The 21,528-nt window shown below is 37.6% G+C and overlaps 1 protein-coding gene across 1 annotated transcript in view; it reads left to right on the plus strand.

The window, feature by feature from the left end:
• The window catches only part of Map7 (microtubule associated protein 7), a 177,689-nt gene extending 159,003 nt beyond the window's left edge, over window positions 1-18,686 (plus strand). The window contains exons 11-18 of the mRNA XM_027938534.3: window positions 509-749; window positions 1,698-1,860; window positions 2,131-2,232; window positions 3,324-3,374; window positions 3,495-3,552; window positions 6,694-6,796; window positions 10,604-10,827; window positions 17,217-18,686. Coding sequence (XP_027794335.2) covers window positions 509-749; window positions 1,698-1,860; window positions 2,131-2,232; window positions 3,324-3,374; window positions 3,495-3,552; window positions 6,694-6,796; window positions 10,604-10,827; window positions 17,217-17,227 — 953 coding nt within the window. The 3' untranslated portion in view covers window positions 17,228-18,686. The remainder of the gene's footprint in view (window positions 1-508; window positions 750-1,697; window positions 1,861-2,130; window positions 2,233-3,323; window positions 3,375-3,494; window positions 3,553-6,693; window positions 6,797-10,603; window positions 10,828-17,216) is intronic.
• Window positions 18,687-21,528: the final 2,842 nt, after the last annotated feature.

Here is a 21,528-nt window from a genome sequence, read left to right on the forward strand (position 1 = left end):
AGACGGCACTAGCTGGACTTTTGTCTAAAAGCAGCCTCTTCGTTTGGTGTTGTCATGCTTCCAGCCTGAGCCTCGACCTGTGGCAGGGTGCTGTAGTAATGAATAGTCACCAAAGAGTAGGAATTTTTTAAACAAAGGACAAACAAAAGAGCTCATCTCCATTTTGCTCAGGGTATAACTTCCCACAGAAATCTAACATGAGGTTCTCTACTCAGTACATATTTGATAGGTACTGTTAGCTCATTTAACTGCTATAAAAGTAAGACTTGGTGACAAGCTTGAGCTTTGAATGTCTCATTTACACATGCAGCGGGTCCTTTTTTTTTTTGGTTATATGTTGCTTGGTTACAGAGAGAATACAGTGAAATTGTGAGAACACACAGTAACAAACATTCCCTTTTCTCTGATAATGATGGATTCTAGGTCTGGGGTGTGGGGAATGCTAGTTTTTGTTTTGTTCTTTGGGTTTTGTTTCCAGTTGGTTTTCTCCTTGAACCTGTTTGTACAGCTGCTCTAGGCTCGGCCCCAGCCTCGGATCCAGCTCCAGTCCCGGCCCCTGCTCCAGCTGTAGCCCCTGCCCTGGCCCCAGCCCCATCATTCACTGTGACTGCCAGCGCTGCTCCTAAGATTTCTGCAGGCACCACTGACCCAGAGGAGGCCACTAGGCTGCTGGCTGAGAAGAGGCGGCTGGCCCGAGAGCAGAGAGAGAAGGAGGAGAGGGAGAGGCGAGAGAAGGAAGAAATAGAAAGGTAAAGCAGTAATAGTGAAGTGATGCTGGCAGTACCACAGTTAGGCCTTGCATTAAGTCCTCCCTCTGAGTGGGAGGAAGTAGTAGTTAAGTGACAAAGGTGAATGTTTCACCTGGTGATTGTGTACATTTGGGGTGGTTCTTTTTAGGTGGTCTCTGCACAGTCTGGAGATTGTATATACATATACACACATTTACATAATTGTAGTCACAATAAGGGTACAATGGTGCAGTCTGCTTTTTCACTTAACACATCTCCAACCTCTAGGTTTCCTCAGTATCTTTGTAATTATCATTTTAAAGCTGCTTTAGTAAGGGTTCATGTTTTCTTCCAGATTGTGGCTGGGTAAAATATTTAAATGTTGCATGATTGCCTGCCAGATAGTATGCTAAGGGCAGATTGCTTAATTGGTCACCTTCTGGGTCTAATAAGGCTGATGCCGATATAATTGTTGCTCACACGAACAGAAGGGCACTCTGAGGCTGGACCTCAGGCTACCATCTTGGGGGTGCCCAGCCCTTGATCCCATCAGGAGCTTCCCTCTTCAGTTCCAGTACAGAACATTATGTTTGTTTGGTTTATTTTAATTTATAAATGAGGAGAGTACATTCACATTTGTTGCTAAAAGGTCACACAGTTTGAATTTATACAAGTCTCAGCTGTTAAAGATTGTTAAATTATAAATCCTTGGAAAAAGAGAGCTCTCCTTAAAATACTCGTGGTTGCAGTTTGCTGCTGTTTATCACGGGCAGCAAAGACGCTGGGAAGGGAAGAGGAAGGACAAAGGATGACTTCACATTGGTCCTGTAACCGTGTTGAATGTATCCAGTTGAAGTTTTGGGGAGCTCTTTGAACAAACTGTCCTTGCAATGCCCACACTTGGGGAGGGCGGGGTCGGCCTCCCTTCAAGGACTCCTCCTCATGTGTCTTTGTTTTGTCTTTTCCCAGACAGAAGAGAGAGGAATTGGCTCAAAGGGTGGCTGAGGAGCGAACTCGCCGAGAGGAAGAGTTGCGTCGTCTGGAGGCCGAGCAGGCCCAGGAGAAGGAGGAGCACCTGCGGCGGCAAGCGGAGGAGCGCGAGCGCGAGGAGATGGAGCGCGCCCAGAAACAGGTGCGCCCCCGGGCGCTGCCCTCGCGGCCACCTGCCCCTGGTGGCGGCGGGGGGGGGGGGGGGGGGAGTGGGAGGGGAGTGGGGGGGCGGGGGGGAGGTGATTCCCCCCATGAGAGCACGGTGGGCACGGGTCACTGTTAGAAAGGCCGCGCGTTGCTGGTGTGGGTTCTGATTTCTGCATGGTCTCCACCTGCTTCTGCCTCTTGGGGGGCCCCGGGGACGAGGTGCTGGCCCCTGTGTAAGAAGCACACACCCACCTTGTGTTCTCAGAAAGAGGAAGAAGCGCGTATGCGCGAAGAAGCTGAGAGGGTCCGGCAGGAACGAGAGAAGCACTTCCAGAGAGAGGAGCAAGAGCGCCTGGAAAGGAAGAAGGTAGCGGTGTCAGACCCAAGCTGGGATGGAGCCTCTGAGCCTCGCCTGGATGAGAAGGCCGCTGACCTCCAGGAGACTGGCTGCTGCCTTTACCCCTTCCAGATAAATAGCTCTCAGTACTAATAATCTCCACAAAGAAGCCACTCTCAAAGTTTGAGTTCTCCTCCAAAGCAGTTAATTTCCACTTCTAGTAGCTAAGCCAGTCCAGCTTCTTTGCTTTTTCCATACTTCTAATTCTTTTTTTTTTAATTGGTTGTTCAAAACATTACAAAGCTCTTGACATATCATATTTCATACATTAGATTCAAGTGGGTTATGAACTCCCATTTTTACCCCAAATACAGGTTGCAGAATCACATCGGTTACACATCCACATTTTTACATAATGCCCTATTAGTAACTGTTGTATTCTGCTACCTTTCCTATCCTCTACTATCCCCCCTCCCCTCCCCTCCCATCTTCTCCCTCTACCCCATCTACTGTAATTCATTTCTCTCCTTGTTTATTTTCCCATTCCCCTCACAACCTCATATATGTAATTTTGTATAACAATGAGGGTCTCCCTCCATTTCCATTCAATTTCCCTTTTCTCTCCCTTTCCCTCCCACCTCATGTCTCTGTTTAATGTTAATCTTTTCTTCCTGCTCTTCCTCCCTGCTCTGTTCTTAGTTGCTCTCATTATATCAAAGAAGACATTTGGTATTTGTTTTTTAGGGATTGGCTAGCTTCACTAAGCATAATCTGCTCTAGTACCATCCATTTCCCTGCAAATTCCATGATTTTGTCTTTTTTTTTTTTTTTTTTTTTTTTTTTGGAGGCAGGATCTGGCAAAGTAGCCCAGACTGGCCTGGAGCTTAGAATCCTCCTACCTCAGCCTCCGTAGTAGTGGCTGGGATTACAGGCAGATACCACTGCAGTACAGTCTTTCTGCATGACTCCCAATTAAGACAAAAGCAGTATGACTTATTAATTTCCCCAAATGACAGGCGACAGACATGTTTTTATACTCTGCTGTTTGATTACTGCAGTGCACTGTGCTGGCTTGGCTTGTGTTCTACATCTTATCCTCTTTCCATTGTTCTTTCTTGCAGCGACTTGAAGAGATTATGAAAAGAACCAGGAGGACAGAAGCTACAGATAAGGTATTGAGATGGCTACTTTCTCATCATTCGTGATAGCTCTTTTCCTTTTTTTTTAACCTTTAATTGTAACTTTAATTCTTAAAAATCTTTTTTTTTTTTTTTAATTTTTCTTTTTGGTAGAAAACCATTGATCAGACAAATGGTGACATAGCCAAGGGAGTTCTCACTGGAGGAACAGGTATTTCTATGATTGAATTCAAATCAGCTGAAGGGGGAAAAATTTAGATCTATTTTATTAAATCATAAATATACAAAAGCTTCTTAATTCTGCACATGCATTTAAATTTATATTGTTATGTTTTATTAGACCATGCTCCTGGCTAACAGCTTTTCAAAACTTTGAGAAATGTCTTTAAAAAGTTTTCACATGTCATCTGAAACTTAGATATAACACTTTCAAAGAAGGAAAGCTTCTACACCCTTACAAAGACCACCTGAAAGAAACAGTAATTAAAAAGCTAAGAAATTGTCTCAATAGCTTTTTCTTTCCTTTTTTTGGTACTGAGGATTGAACCCAGGGAAACTTTACCACTGCGCTACATCCATAGTCCTTTTCATTACTACTACTACTACTACTACTACTACTACTACTATTATTATTATTATTATTATTATTATATTTTGAGACAGGGTCTCACTAAATTGTAGAGGCTGGCCTTGAATATTCAATCCTGCTTCAGCCTCCTTGGTCACTGGAATTACAGGTGTGCACCACCACACCTGGCAAAGGCTTTTTTTTTTTGGTATTGGGGATTGAACCCAGGGGCACTTTAACAACTGAGCCACATCCTGAGTCCTTTTTTATATTTTATTTAGAGATTTTATTTAGGTCTCACTGAGTTGCAGGCCTCACTAAGTTGCTGAGGCTGGCTTTGAACTCAAGATCCTCCTGCCTCAGCCTCCTGAACTGCTGAGATTACAGCTGGGTGCCATGGCACCCAGCTCCTGGGTTGTTGATGGGGAATTGGAGGGAGATACTCAGTAGACTTACATAAGCTTAGGCGTCTATCTGTTCTCTAGTTCATACATTTTCCCCTTATGTAAAAGTGTCTCTAACATTTCCTTTTAAGGGTTTTTTGGTTTGTTTTTTTGTTTGTCCTTCACAGTGTTGGGGGTTGAACCCAGGGCCTTGAGCATATTAGGCAAGCACCCTACCACTGAGCTCCATCCCCAGCAAGGACTTTAAATTTATACATTTTGACAAATTATATTTATGTCAGTTCTCAGAAAAAGGATTTAAATGTTATTTCTTTTAATTCTAACTTCAGAATGAGGTAAAAATTTTAAATTAATTGAAAGTTCTTTGGAAGATATATATATATATATATATATATATATATATATACACACTGTAATTTTTAGATTTACTGGTTTCTTGGTGATTTTCAACCAGATATGGATTAGATGAAGATGAGTTCAGCCTTAGTTTTAATGCTGTGATCTAGTCAGCCTTGTGTGGCACAAGTCTTTCACATGCTTCCTTGTTTCACCACCACATTATTCTTGTGACACAAAGGGCCTTCCCTTACAGGCAACAAGCATTTTTGGAGCCCTTCTGTGTGCCAGGACCTGTTGTGGGTGCTGAGATTCAGTGTGAGCAAGATAGGCAAAGTCTCTGTTCCTGCAGATGCTAAGCTCCAGTGACAGGCCCCACTCAGACCAGCTTGGGCCCAGGTCACCAGCTCCCAATTCTGCTCCAGGTGGTTTTTCATGATTGTCCAAAAAGATGCTTGGTGGATAGCTTGTGGCCCAGTCTGCCTGTTTTCTCATCTACCAAGTTTATATGAAAAGAAAGGACTAGAGGTGTACTTCAGTTTCTTTTTCTGTTCAAAAATTTAAAAAGGACTAGAAGTACCTCAGAGGGCTGAATTACAGATCAAATGAGACGATGTATGGGAAAGAACATTCCCTGTAAACTCTAAGGGTTTTCAAATGTAAACTATTACTGGTGTTTGGTTTTAGTTCTGGAGAAGCTCTTCCAGTTTTTGTGTGTCATGATTGTTTTGTTTGGGGGTTTTCATGCTCTTTTGTAGGTGCACTGATTATATTTGTTTGGAGAACAGTTCGAGTGGTTGCATATTAACCCCATTGCATGTTAGCATACTGTCTCCACGCAGGTTACCATAGATCCAGGCTATGAGCAGGCATAGCAACCAGGGAGTGTTCAGAGTGATCCATTTAGTCTGCACATGACAACATTCAAGATCATTTAAGGGGCTGATGGTTCCTTGGTTTTGTTTTCATTTTCCACCTTCCTGATGCTCCATCTGTTCCTTCAGTATTCTTTGTACTCAATCCAGGACTGAATTAAGGCAAGAGGAGAGGTGAAACCTGTCGATGACGTACTATGTTTATCAATACTCACATAAATTGGATTTGAGTTAGAACTGCTAAAAATAGGCTTGCGGATTAAGTATTTCCATTTCTCTGTCTGACATGTGACTTAGGACTGAAAGGTGGTGTTAGTGCTACAAAGAGAATTCTAGGATAGGCAGGTGGGTTCACAGACTACCAGAAGTCTCTCAGAGGCTCCTGTCATCAGCTTTACAAATCTTGGCATTTTTAAAATTATCAGTCACTTCTCTGCTTCAGTTATCAGACTCCTTGTTCCTCTCACAGTTTACTGAGTTTGTAGCAGGTTGTGAAATAACTCTCTTGGAATCATTTTAGTTACTCTTTCACATCAAGCTGAAACATAAACTGCCACAGATTTCTCTGAAACTCTGACCTGTGAGAATGTATATAAAACTAAGTAACCCTGTCCCAGATTTTCAAGTCAGGCATATAAAGCTGGACCCCAACATTGAGTATTGATGAGGTGGCACAAGTAGGTACAGTTCACTGGAGCCTCCATCTATGAAATCCCCATCATTCTAAGTGTGACTAGAGCTGAGTTTGTACAAGTGGTATTTCCATGGTGATTTGCTCTGTGTCCTTCAGTAAAGATGTTCCCTGTCAGCCCCATCAAGTCACCGTATTGCTATCTTCATCAGGTGCTGTGGTTTCAATATAAACTTTTTCTTCAGAGCCAACTTGGTGCAAACAAAAATAATAGTAACATTTATTTCAGCCCTTACAGTGTGTTAAGCACCATTGTAAGTACTTTGCACGTATTAATAAATTTAATTCTCACAGTAGCCTATGAGTTAGGTACTATATCTATGAGGAAACTGAGGCACAGAGAGTTCAAGTGATTTACTCAAACTTCCACAGCTGGTAAGTTGCAGGGTCAGGACATAAATCCAAGTAGACTGACTTGGGAGGTATGGGTTTGATTTTTAGATTGTTAGTAATCTTTTATCTCCTTTGCTACCTACAGAGGTATCTGTACTTCCAAGTATGACAAACTCTCCAGGAAAAGGAGAATCTGCAGCCAGCCCACATTTGGTCACTTCACATCAGTTAGAAGTGACCTTGCAGAGGTGAGTTAAACAACTTGGGGCCTTTTTCATTGTAGCATATTAAAGCAAAGCACTACTGTTCTTACCCCACCAGAATTTCCTGGGTCCAGTATAATTTCAAAGTTTTAACACTAAAATTTATTTTAATTTGGGCTCATTCATTTTTGGTTGGGCTTGTAACTCTGAACTCTGAGATAGAGAAAATCTTGTTTCTTGAGTCTTGATAGTGAGGTTTTAGTAATTATTGTAGAAAATTACAGGAAATAATTGGTTAAGTTTTCTTTGTATACAGTTAACCTGATCTGGACCATATTCACATTCTTCAAGTGTATGACAATTGTATTTTAGAAAGATATAATATTCTAATGAGTCACAAGTTAGGTCCATAATAGAAGTAATTTAGAGGTCAGTATTTCTTATAATATTAGTAGCAGAGCTTCTTATTGATGAATTAAACAGTTACTAACAAGAATCAGGAGAAGGATTGGATTGAAGAAAAATTACTTTTCTCTTGCATTTATACCAACATGTATTGAGTATTGATGAGGTGGCACAAGTAGGTTCAGTTCACTGTACCTGCTCATAAGAGCAGTTTCAAAATGAAAATTAAAAGTAATCATACCCTGCACCTAAAAATCTAGTGTGTTAGTCAACTTTTCGTCACTGTGACCAAAATATCCAACAAGAACAACTTAGAAGGAAAAGTTTATTTGAGCTTCATGATTTTAGAGGTCTCAGTCCAGAGGCAGCTTGGCTCCATTGCTTAGGGCCCAAGATGAGGCAGCAAGCACTTCATGGTGGAAGGGCTCATCAGAGGAAAGCTTTTCAGCTCATGGCAGGGTCAGGAAAACAGAAGCAAGGGTGAGGGGTGAGAGGGGAAAGAGGCCACAGGGAAGATGCTCCTTTCCAGGGCATCCTCAATGACACGCCTCTTCCACACCCCACCTGCCTGTGGTTACCACCAAGTCAATCCATTCAAACTTGGATTAACTGATTGTGTTACAGCTCTCATAATCTGATCATTTCACCTCTGAATACTCCTGCATTTTTAACTCAAGAGTTTTGGGGGGTCAACTATATCCAAACCATTATATCCAATCATAGAGAACTAATAGAAATATTTTAAATGATATTCAAAACTTTTAATTGTGACTAAAATTTTTGGAATCTCACCTATTATCCCATCTACCTGGGAGACTGAGGCAGAAATAGCAAGTTCAAGGACAGCTTCAGCAACATGGTGAAAATCCATCTCAATGACTTTTAAAAAGTAAATTTGAAAATTTTGGAATCTACTTAATTGTTTTATGAGTTTTTGAACTTTTATGCACATTTCCATTTGTAATACCAGTGTTTGCCACCAATGGAGAACTAAAGGTTCTCAAATTGTTTTCTTAATCTAAAAAAAAAAAAAAAAAAAAAACATACTATACAATTTTTTATAATATAATTAACAACAACTAAAAGTCATCTGGCCAGGCTCCTATTGTTCCATGGAAGGCTGAGGCAGGAGGATCACTTGAGTATAGGAATTCCAGTTTAGCCTGGGCAACACAGTAAGACCCAGTCTCAAAAATAAAACCCAAAAAATTAAAAAAAAATAAAAACTGAATAAGCATTCTTTTTGATTCTGTAAAGACTCAAATTTTTAGATAGTTATATCAAAAATCCTATTAAAGCTGGGAACTTGGTGTACACACTTGTAATCCTAGCATTTCGAGGGCTGAGACAGGAGGATCACAAGTACAAAGCCTGCCTCAGCAACTTAGACCCTGTTTCAAAATGCTGGGTTTGTAGCTTAGTGTAAATTGCCCTGGGTTCAATCCCCAGTACAAAAAAAAAAAAAAAAATCAAAACCCTCTTAAAGACTTTAAAGTACAAATAAAGCATATCCACCAATATTCCCTTTCAATCACAGTTTCAAGCAGCCTTGAAATCACTTGCCAGAGTCAGTGAATTTCCTTTAGCAAAATATCCTATGATCCTGTGATTAAACAACATCTTGATTAAATACCCTATGACCTGAATCTGATGTGGGCGATAGATGGTCCAAGCATGGAGACAGGGTTTGTTTTCATTGGAAAACTCCATGCCTCAGAATGAATGTTTCTAGCTCAGGCTGGGAGAACTGTTACTCTTTTTTTTTTTTTTTTTGGTACTGGAGGTTGAACTCAGGGTCACTTGACCACTGAGCCACATCCCCAGACCTATTTTGTATTTTATTTAGAAACAGGTTCTCACTGATTTGCTTGGTGCCTCACTTTTGCTAAGGCTGGCTTTGAACTTGGGATCCTCCTGCCTCAGCTTCCCGAATTGCTGGAATTACAGGCATGGGCCACCGCGCCTGGCTGAAGTGTTACTTTTCCTAATGTCCTAGTGTCCTCCTAATGTTAGTTTATTGGCAGCCAGGACCAAGATCCCTTGTTCCAGTGAAACATCTCCTAACTGCACCCCTCCATGAGACCTCTGGCCCCTGGGACTTCTTTGGCTCTCAGGCTTTGGGCCACATTTTCTTTTCAAGTCCCAAAGCATTCTCCTTCCCCATCTCCTTTCCCCTTTGATAGGCTCCCACTAACAAAACTGAAGAGAGAAAGTGTTGACAGAATTCTGGTTGGCTTTTAAAGGAATAGAGTCATATATGAATACATATCAATGGAGTATATAGATATAGTTACAAATAAATATGTAATGTATATTAATTTCACAAAATAAGTTTTAAAATATATAGATCTTTACATGTAAAATATGAAATTTATAAAGGATGAAATATATATGTGTGAAATATAAATGTATGCCCTTGACCAGACAAGTTCTTACTCTAGAGCCATGTTTGAGATGGTACAGTATTCTCCCATAGAATTGAGGAGTTTATAAAATATGTAGATCTTAACAAGTAAAATATGAAATTTATAAAGGATAAAATATATACGTGTGAAATATAAATATATGACCTTGAGCAGACAAGTTCTTACTCTAGAGCCATGTTTGAGATGGTATAGTATTCTCCCATAGAATTGAGGAGTTTATAAAATATGTAGATCTTAACATGTAAAATATGAAATTTGTAAAGTATGAAATTTATAATTAAGTATGAAATTTATAAAGTATAAAATCCAGTTTTAATTTATAGTTTCTGCTGGGCACAGTGTCCCCTGAACATTTGATTGCTGGTCACTCAAAGCATCTGGTGCAATTATTCCTCTGACTGTTAACAAGAAAGAATCGGTGGGCATAGGAGTTGATGAGTCAGCTGGGTCTGGGGCTGGCCGTGGCTATTCCGACTTGTTAACAGGCTGCAAGATCACAATTGCATGACTTTGTGCAGATCATTGAGTCACCCTCTTGGCATTCAGACCCTCTCATCTGAAGTGAAGGTCCACATAGGTGCTACTCTATACAAGCAAGTAAACATATGAACAGCCTTCAGCAGAAATTGCTGACCACTCAGAACTGATGATGATGATGATGATCTATTTCTGTTGATGATGGTTCATTCTAATTGATAAAACATCCTATTTGATAAATTTTATAACAAAACAAAACAGGATTGCTGGTATGGTGCCAGGGATCAAATCAAGTCCTCCTGCATGCTAGGGAAGTGCTCTACCACAAGTTATACTCCCAGCCCAGATTTCTAAAAATAATTTAAAATACAAATATGTTGCTATTCACCAATTTTATTAGTAATGATGTGGGCATCAGTCTGTTTTTTTAATCATATAGTTGTAAAATCAAAATATTATATGTATAAAATAATCGTTGTTTTCAATGTGCATTTTCTAATTTTAATGCTAACTCATTTAAATTTTGACTTTTCAAATTCCCTAGTACTCCCAATTTGGAAAAACAACCAAATGAAAATGGAGTATCTGTTCAGAATGAAAATTTTGAAGAAATTATAAACTTACCAATTGGATCTAAACCATCCAGGTTAGATGTCACCAACAGTGAGAGCCCAGAAATTCCTTTGAATCCAATTTTGGCCTTTAATGATGAAGGGACACTTGGGTCACTGCCTCAGGTAGATGGTGTTCAAACACAGCAGACTGCAGGTAAGCTTCCCGCCAACTCCCGTCTGTAATCATTAGAAATGTATGATACCCAGGAGGGGATGAACTGCCACCATCTCACACTTTGTTCTCTAAGGAACAGCATTAGCCACAGTGGAAAAGACTGTGTGTGGACCATAGAAGTTGAGTTTTGAGCTGAAGTGGGCCACTTCCAGGGCTCCTCTGGTCCTCCCACCCAGTCTGTGGCACCCAGCAGGTGTCCCTCGGCCAGCCCCTTATCACAGCACAGCTCAGTGGCAGCAACACGCACCATCAGAGCAAGCGGTCTGTTCAGACAAGGCTGTTTCCCGTGACCTATAGGCCATATAGCCTAGTTCTGCCCTCTGGAGAAAAAGTTGTTTGTTTTTTTTTTTTTCTTTTCTCTCAGGTCTGCAGATACTTGAAAACTGCCCTTATGTTCTCTTGCCATTTGTCTTCTTTTTTCTTTTTTTTTTTTTTTTAGTTTTATTAATTTTATTTTTTAAATACACGCCACCAGAATGCATTACAATTCTTATTATACATATAGAGTACAATTTTTCATATCTTTGTATATAGAGTATGTTCACGCCAATTCATGCCTTTATACATGTACTTTGGTTTTTTTGCATTCAATTCTTATTACACATATATACCACCATTTTTCCTATCTCTGTTTATATATAAAGTATGTGGACACCCAGTTCGAGCCTTCATACATGTACTTTGGATAGCAATGTCCATCACATTCAACCATCCTTGCTAATCCCCTGCCCCGTCTCTTTCCCTCCCACCCCTCTTCCCTATCTAGAATTTATCTATTCCTCCCATGCTCCCCCTCCCTATCCCACTATGAGTCAGCCTCCTTATGTCAGAGAAAACATTCGGCATTTGTTTTGGGGGGATTGGCTAACTTCACTTAGCATTTTCTTCTCCAATGCCATCCATTTACCTGCAAATACCATGATTTTATTCTCTTTTATTGCTGAGTAATATTCTATTGTGTATATATGCCACATTTTTTAATCCATTCATCCACTGAAGGGCATCTAGGTTGGCTCTATAGTTTAGCAATTGTGAACTGTGCTGCTATAAACATTGATGTGGCTGTGTCCCTGTAGTTTGCTGTTTTTAAGTCCTTTGGGTATAGTCTGAGGAGAGGGATAGCAAGTCAAATGGTGGTTCCATTCCCAGATTTCCAAGTAATCTCCAAACTGCTTTCCATATTGGCTGCACCAATTTACAGTCCCACCAGCAATGTATGAGTGTATCTTTTTCCCCGCATCCTCTCCAACACTTATTCTTGTTTGTGTTCATAATAGCTGTCATTCTGACTAGAGTGAGATGATATCTTAGAGTTTTGATTTGAATTTCTTTGATTACTAGAGATGATGAGCATTTTTTCATATACTTGTTGATTGATTGTATATCCTCTTCTGAGAAATGTCTGTTCAGGTCCTTGGCCCACTTGTTGATTGGGTTATTTGGTTTTTTTGGTGCTTGCCTTTTTGAGTTCTTTATATATCCTAGAGATTAGTGCTCTATCTTATGTGTGAGGAGTAAAAATTTGCTCCCGGGATGTGAGCTCTCTGTTCACCTCACAGATTGTTTCTTTTGCTGAGAAGAAACTTTTTAGCTTGATTCCATCCCATTTATTGATTCTTGGTTTTAATTCTTACGCTATAGAAGTCTCCATACCACATGATGAAGATTAGGGCCTACTTTTTCTTCTATTAGTCACAGAGTCTCTGGTCTAATTCCTAGGTCCTTGATCCATTTTGAGTTAAGTTTGTGCATGGTGAGAGATAGGGGTTTAATTTCATTTTGTTCCATATGGATTTCCTGTTCCCAGCACCATTTGTTGAAGATGCTATCTTTTCTCTAGTGCATGTTTTTGGCACGTTTGTCTAATATAAGATAATTGTAATTTTGTGGGTTAGTCTCTGTATCCTCTATTCTGTACCATTGGTCTACCAGTCTATTTTGGTGCCAGTACCATGCTGTTTTTGTTACTATTGCTCTGTAGTATAGTTTAAGGTCTGGTATCGTGATGCCACCTGCTTCACTCTTCCTGCTAAGGATTGCTTTAGCTGTTCTGGGTCTCTTATTTTTCCAGATGAATTTCATAATTGCTTTTTCTAGTTCTATGAGGAATGCCAATTTGATAAGAATTGTATTATCTTTAAGTCTATTGATGTGATGAACTACATTCATTGATTTCCATATCTGTATAGTGCTTTTGGTAGTATGGTCATTTTGATAATATTAATTCTGCCTATCCAAGAGCAAGGTAGATCTTTCCATTTCTAAGGTCTTCTATGATTTCTCTCTTTAGAGTTCTGTAGTTTTCATTGTATATATCTTTCACCTCTTTCATTAAGTTGATTCCCAAGTATCTTTTTTTTTTTTTTTTTTTTTTTTTTTTTGAGGTTATTTTGAATGGGGTAGTTTTCCTCATTTCCCTTTAAGAGAATTTGTCACTGATATACAGAAATTCCTTTGATTTATGGGTGTTGATTTTCTATCCTGCTACTTTGCTGAATTCATTTACTAGTTCTAGAAGTTTTCTGGTGGAACTTTTAGGGTCTTCTAGGTATAGAATCATATCATCAGCAAATAGTGCCAGTTTGTGTTCTTCTTTTTCTGTCTGTATCCCTTTGATTTCTTTCATCTGTTTAATTGCTCTGGCCAGTGTTTCAAGAACTATATTGAATAGAGTGGTGAAAGTTTTTAGAGGGAATGCCTTCAATTTTTCTCCGTTTAGAATGATGTTGGCCTGGTGATTAGCATAGATAGCCTTTACAATGTTGAGATATATTCCTGTTATCCCTAGTTTTTCTAGTGTTTGAACACAAAGGGGTGTTGTATTTTTTCAAATGCTTTTTCTGCATCTTATTGAGATGATCATATGATTCTTATCTTTAAGTCTATTGATGTGATGAATTACATTTATTGATTTCTGTATATTGAACCAACCTTGCATCCCAGGGATGAATCCCACTTGATCATGGTGCACAATCCTTTTGATATGTTTTTGTATACGATTTGCCAGAATTTTATTGAGAATTTTTGCACCTATGGTCTGAAGTTTTCTTTTTTTTGATGTGTCTTTGTCTGGTTTTGGGATCAGGGTGATATTGGCCTCATAGAATGAGTTTGGAATTACTGCCTCTTTTTCTATTTCCTAAAATAAATTGAAGAGTATTGGTATTAGTTCTTCTTTAAAGATCTTGTAGAACTCAGCTGTGTATCCATCCAGTCCTGGGCTTTTCTTGGTTGGTAAGCTTTTAGGTAAGCTTTTGATGGCTTCTTCTACTTCCTCACTTGATATTGGTCTGTTTAAATTGTGTATAACTTCCTGACTCAATCTGGGCAAATCATATGACTTAAGAAATTTGTTGATGCCTTCAATGTCTTCTTTTATTGGAGTATAGATTTCAAAATGATTTCTAATTATCCTCTGTATTTCTGTAGTGTCTGTTGTGATATTACCTTTTTCATCACGTATACTGGTAATTTGAGTTTTCTCTCTCCTTCTCTTCATTAGCATGGCTAAGGGTCTATCAATTTTACTTATTTTTTCAAAGGACCAACTTTTTGTTTTGCTGCTTTTGCTACTGATTTGTTGTTCTTTTCCCAGGGCTTTGAGATATAGTGTGAGGTCATTTATTTGTTGACTTTTCCTTCTTTTAAGCAAGGAACTCCATGCAATGAATTTTCCTCTTAGTACTGCTTTCATAGTGTCCCAGAGATTTTGATATGTTGTGTCTATGTTCTCATTTACCTCTAAGAATTTTTTAATCTCCTCCTTGATGTTTTCTGTGACTCATTGTTCATTCAATAGCATATTGTTTAGTCTCCAGGTGATGGAGAAATTTTTATTTTTTATTTTGTCATTGATTTCCAATTTCATTTCATTATGATCTGATAAAATGCATGATAGTATCTCTACTTTTTTATATTTGCTAAGAGTTGCTTTGTGGCATAGTATATGGTCTATTTAGAGAATGTTGAAATATTCTATATATGTCAGTTAAGTCTAAGTTATTGATTGTGTTATTGAGTTCTATAGTTTCTTTATTCAACTTTTGTTTGGAAGATCTATCCAGTGGTGAAAGAGGTGTGTTAAAGTCACCCAAGGTTATTGTGTTGTGGTCAGTTTGACTCTTGAACTTGAGAAGAGTTTATTTGATGAACATAGCTGCACCATTGTTTGGGGCACATATATTTATGATTGTTATGTCTTGTTGGTGTATAGTTCCCTTGAGCAGTATGTAATGTCCATATTTATCCCTTTTGATTAACCTTGGTTTGAAGTCTACTTTATTTGATTTGAGTATGGAAACCCCTGCTTGCTTCCGCAGTCCATGTGAGTGGTATGATTTTTCCCATTTTCAGTCTGTGTATGTCTTTTCCATTTTTCTTATTTGGGTTTGGCAACCTGGATCATATATCATTGTCTCTAAAAATAGTGTGATGGACAGTTATGACTTAGGTAATAAGAACAGTATTCCAAACTAAGATCACATTGAGCCCAAGGAACCTCCATCCCTGTAGTTGCTGCTGAAACTGCTTAAAATGCACTTTATACACGTTTCCTAGGATTCACACTTGACCTGAGTCTTTGTACAAAAAGAACAATAGCTGGACTGGAATGGAAGGGATCAAAATGTGTTACATGCATGTACGAATATGCCACAAGGAAACCTATTATCTTGTGTAATTAATGTGCACTAATTTATGGTGGTTTTTGTTTTGTTTTGTTCTGTTTTTGTACTGAGGATTAAACCCAGGGGCATATTACCACTGAGCCACATCTCCAGCCCTTTTTATTTATTTTGAGATGAGTTCTCATTAAATTGCTGAGGCCTGCCTTGATTTTAAAATCTTCCTGCCTCAGCCTTCTGAATCACTGGGACTACAGGAGTGCTTCACCATGCCTGGCAATATGCACTAATTTCAAAAGAAAAATAGTTTTATAGGATTAAAAAAAAAATGAGTTAACATCAAATAGTGATCATTGTAGTACAGCTGGACAATCCCATCAGTATCAGGAATTAGTGGGATGATCCTCCTCCCTCTCTTTTCAAACCTGTCTGAATTTTGTTGACTTCTTTTCCCAGATCACTTTCACATGCTGACCAGCATCTCTTTATACTATTATGAATAGGACTGGCTAAAAATGCAGATTTTTTTTTTTGTACTGGGCATTGAACCCAAAGGGCAATTAACCACTGAGTCACATTCCCAGCCTTTTTTACTTTGAAACAAGGTCTCACTCAGTTGCTGAGGCTGGTCTCAAACTTGGAATCCTCCGTCTCAGCCACCCGAGTCTTTAGAATTATAGGCATGCACCATTGTGCCAGCAAAAATATAGAATATTTTAATGGAGTCAGTCAGCATAGACTTATTTTTGATCAAATTGCTTGCCTTTTAGATTCCTTCTGGGAGCCTAGCGTGGTAGCACATGGCTGTAATCTCAGAGGCTCAGGAGGCTGAGACAGGAGGATTCCAGGTTTGAGGTCTGAGCAACTTAGCCAGATCCTCTCCCAAAATAGAATAAAAAGGGCTGGATGAAGTTTAGTGGTAGAGTGCCCCTAAATTAATTCCCCAGTAGGAAAAAAAAATCTTTGTAACAAAAAACTTAATAGGGTGCAAAGACCAATGTTGAGTACCCATGAAGCTCATCTCTTTTTCTCCTCCAGCATGCTGACCTTGGGAATAGAATTTCATTGGACTCCACCTTCTAAGAGGCTCTGAAAGGAGTTCTGTAAAGTCTCTCCCTAGTCTGACTTTCAGGTTCCGAAGTTTCAAGGAACAGTCTGATTAATGTTGTGATGGTAGAAACAAACTCCATGCAGCTTCCTCTTTTGGCGTGTCACATATTCGTAGGGAAGGACAGAATTTCCATATGTTTTCTGCTTTACTTGCCAGGCCTTGACTCACCTTTTGAGTTATCTATAAATCCATTCTCACTGTTCTCACCTTTCCATACCTTCTCTGGGAGACATACCCCAGTATCTATGATCTTGATTAATAAAGTTCCTGATTATTTATCATGACTATCAACACTTATTTAGCCTCCAACTTAAGTCTGGAGCCCTAAAGCATCAAGTACTAAGAATATAAGACCCCCCCAAAAAATGTTTAAATCCCTTCTAGAAAAGTGCAATCAATATATGCAGTTTAGAAATGTAAATGATATAGCCTAAATTGAACTAAAGAAAAGGACGTATGTTTTTTTCTATTTCATTTAAATACAAGGCTGTGGTCCTAATGCATTTGCCTGTTCTTATAAGACAGTGCATTTAACTGCAGGGTAAAATTTTAGAAATGTAAGATATTGCTGTAGTATTCTTTAATGTTTTAGACAAATGCTATGAATCTGTTCTTTTTTCTCTCTCTCCATATAGAAGTTATATGAGCATTTCTTCTGAAGAACCAAAGCAGAAATTTAGTAAGAATTTCTACAATTAATGGGATTCCTTTCACGCCATGAAGGAGCATCCCCCTCCTCGAGTTTTCTAAAGATTTCGTGACCATCATTTTGAAAAAGACTTTATTAAAACCAGCTAAAGACAACAGACTGGATAGCTTTTCTAATAGTTTTCACCAATAGGAAGAAAGAAATGCTCCGTATCCTTCAGTACTCTAAAGTGGCTTTTCCCGGTATGCTCCTTCTTATTAGCAAATCATTATTTTTCTGTATTCTCTAAAAGACAAGAGCATTTGACAGTAAAAGACATGGGATGATTAGGCATGATTTTTCACATAGATATTTTGGTCTTAAAAGAGTAACATATAAAATTGGCAAAAAAAAATATCTTTTACAGTGTAATACTTGAAAAATAAGTACCTCTTTGCTCTACAAGTAAAGTGAATAGGAAAGGAGTTTAAATTAAACCTGTTTGTTTAAATGTTTCAAAGAGCTCTATTTGTAGAGGCAAATTATAGGCAGATTACCAGGTTCTTGTAAATGCAACTTGTACATGGACATTCTGCAAACCCAGCTGTCATATTCTTCTCACAACTCCTTTTACAGAAGCATCCTAACAAGTTTTAGAATGTGAAAAACATTATTTTTTCAGAGCAAGAAAATATTTACTTTCCTCTTAAATAATGTATTTATAAAGTTTTCCAGATAAATCAAATAAATTAGAACAATGTGAAAACATTGCAGATTTTCTTTCTTAGATGCACTCCTTCTGATGTCACCGTGAGAGAATGTTACTGATAATTCAGGTCTCTTTCTGAAGTTTGTATGTTGCTGCTGTCCCCGATGATGGGGGGACTTATCTTTGCCTTACCTGATCACAAATTATGTGGGGGAGAGCGGGGGAAAATAAAGATTTAATATGTCTTTAAATAAAAAAAGAATTTGGTTTTGCTCGTTTCAGAGCAATGAAAAAATGATGGCATGTTGACTGTGCGTGGCACACAGGACAGGGACCTCCGTGGAGGTCCTTGTTCTGCACCGCTTCCATCAGCTTTCCACTCTTCATTGTCGTTGACTTTTGCTGCTGAGCCTCGCTGTACAAACTTGCACTTTTGTTTGCCGATATAAATTCAATGTTATTTTCCCTTGTAACAGACAACTAATAACTAAATGTAGAAGGAGAGGAAACACGTTTTTTTTTTTGTTTGTTTGTTTAATGTGGAGTGTTAAGATAAATTTACACCACTACAATGTGCTGGTTTTATAGGAAGGATCGGTTAATCTCTCTGAGAGACTGTTATCTGTTGGATGATTTCTTTTAAATCCAAGCATATGATTTTTAGCAACAGCTTGTAATTTGTTAAAACATTAATTTGGGGGTTTTCCCTGTTCTCAGTTGTCCATGTACACATAGTTACTATATTAAAAAAAAAATCTGTCCAACAAAGTTGTTTTATTTGTTTGTATTGGCCTACCATAAAATACTAGTGAGGTGTTTGACATAGTTTACTATTAGGTTTCTCATGTTATAACCGCGTGGCCTACTTTTTTTTTTAGTACTGGGGATTAAACTTGGGGCCTTGCTTGTATACAGAGGCACATGCTCTGAGTTTTCAATTTCATTTAACCTTAATAACATTTTCCTAGCTTCATATAGGTAAGTATTCAGAATAATTACAGTTTAGAGCAGTGCCTTGACTGAAAGATTTGCAGTAAAGAAGCAACAGCGATATTGGACATATGGACAAATACGTCAAAAGAGTTTTTACTGAAAGCATTTTAAAAGATCACAAATTAAATTTTAAGAGTCACCAATAAGTTCACCTAGCCTTTGCATTTTTATTGTGAAAATATATATTCACATAGTTTTTTCTTCATAATTTTGCATATATTCTAATTTTTTATTCAAATATATTGTTACATATGTTTATTCCTTAACCATAACCCTACTCCTAAACCTACTCCTACCTCTAAGACTACATAAAAACACAAAAGCCCTTAAACATATAATCTTATAAACCTATATAAATATTTCTAGATATTTTGCCAGGTACATGTATATTCTCACTTATGAAATCTTAAACGTTAATATATTTTCAGGTATAAAATATATTAACGGCCCAGTTTTAAAGCAAAATGTCAGAACAAAGTTACAACAAAGCCTATCCATTTGTGAAAACATATATGTTTATATAGGTGTTCCAACATAATTTATATAGGTCTTCCAACATATTTTCATTTTTTTATTCAAATATAGTTACACATGTTCGTTCCTAACCCCAAACCTAGCCTTACCCATAAACCTACTCCCACCCATAACACTACATGAAAACCAAAACATCTTGCATGTATAATCATATACATTTACATAAACATTCAGAGATATTTTGATAGGTACATTTACATACTCATCTATAATATCATTAATATAAATATATTTTCATGTATGAATCCAAGGCCCAGTTTTAAAGCTAAAGCAGCACAGACCTAGAAGGAAAGCTTTCCATTTGTGAACACATATACATATGTATAGGTTTTCCACATAAGTTCATGTATATTTTCATTTTTTAATTCAATTATATAGTTGTAGATATTTGTACACTAACCCTAGTCCTACTCCCACCCCTAACACTACATGAATGTTAAAGCCAGTATATGTATAATCATGTACATTTATGTGAATATTCATAGATTATTTTGCTGGTACATTTTATATACTCAACTATAATATTATATATTATTATATTTTCATGTATGAATCCATGGCCAAGTTTTAAAACAAAATAATCAACCATGCCAGAAGGAAATGTATTCACTTATGAAAATATTTAAGTTTTTCTACATAATTTCATGTGTATTTTTATTATTCAAGTAATTAGTTAAACATGTTCTTAACCCTAACCTTTGCCCTACACCTAAACCTACTCCCATCCCTAACAGTACATCAAAACATAAAAACCCCTACATGTATAATCATGTACATTTATATGAATATTCATAGATATTATGTCAGGTACATTTATATCATATTAATATATTTTCATAAATTTATGGCGCAATTTTAAAACTAAAGCAGCATGGAGATAGAACAAAACCAATCCACTTGTAAAAACATATACATTTATACATAATTTTATATATATTTTCATTTTGTAATTCAGATATACAGTTATAGATGTTAATGTCCTAACCTGAACTCTAGTATTATTCTTAAACCTACTCCTATCTCTAACATTACATCAAAACATAAAAGCACCTACATGTATAGTCACATACATTTATATAAATATTCATAGATATTTTGCCAGGTTCATTCACACACTCACCTATAATATGATATATATTAATATATTTTCATGTCTGAATTCATGGTCCAGTTTTAAAACTAAAGCATCATCAGCTAGAACAAAACCAATTCACCTATGAAAACATATACATTTATATAGGTTTTTCTACATAATTTCACACGTATGTCCATTTTTTAATTCAAATATACAGTTAAAATTGTTCTTTCCCTAACCCTAATTCTACCTAGCCCTACCCCTAAACCTTCTTCTGCCATCTTTAACACTACATAAAAACTTAAAACCCTCTACATGTATATCATGTATATCACATTTATATTAATATTCAGGGATATTTAGCCAAGTACATTTATATTTAATATTAATGTATTTTTACCTATGAATTCATGGCCCAGTTTTAATTCAAAGTATCAGCAAGAGTCAGATCAAAATTTATCCGCTTGTGAAAACTTAAACATTTTTATTTTTTTCCTACCTATGTTCACGTTTTTTTTTATTCAAATATACAGTTATACCTTTTCATTCCCTAACCCTAACCATAAACCTACTCTAGTGCTTATACTACATCAAAACCTAAAAGCTCCTGCAAGAATAATCCTGTTAATTTATATTAATATTCATAGTTATTTTGCTAGGTACCTGCCGCAGTCCGGCTGCAGCAAAATAACCGGGGGGTGACGAACAACTTGTGTAGATTGATACAGCAGGAGAGGGAGCCATTTATTGCAGGACAGGAGCAGTATTTATACATTCCACACAGCTTATCTAATTAGCATAAACTAGATACATCAGTCAACCAATCAGGAATCTCTACACTTAATGGCTTGCTTTTGTTACTTCTCAAACCACTCCCTCTGGCATTTTGCCAGGCACCATCCAGACTTGTTTAGGAACTCTAACATTCCCCTGGCTAAATGCCAGGTGTTATTTTGACTTGTTTACAGACTCTAACAGGTACCTCCTCCTACTCTCCTATAATATATA

The sequence above is a fragment of the Marmota flaviventris genome, chromosome 6 (assembly GCF_047511675.1).
Source record: "Marmota flaviventris isolate mMarFla1 chromosome 6, mMarFla1.hap1, whole genome shotgun sequence".
In the NCBI taxonomy this organism is placed as follows: domain Eukaryota; kingdom Metazoa; phylum Chordata; class Mammalia; order Rodentia; family Sciuridae; genus Marmota; species Marmota flaviventris.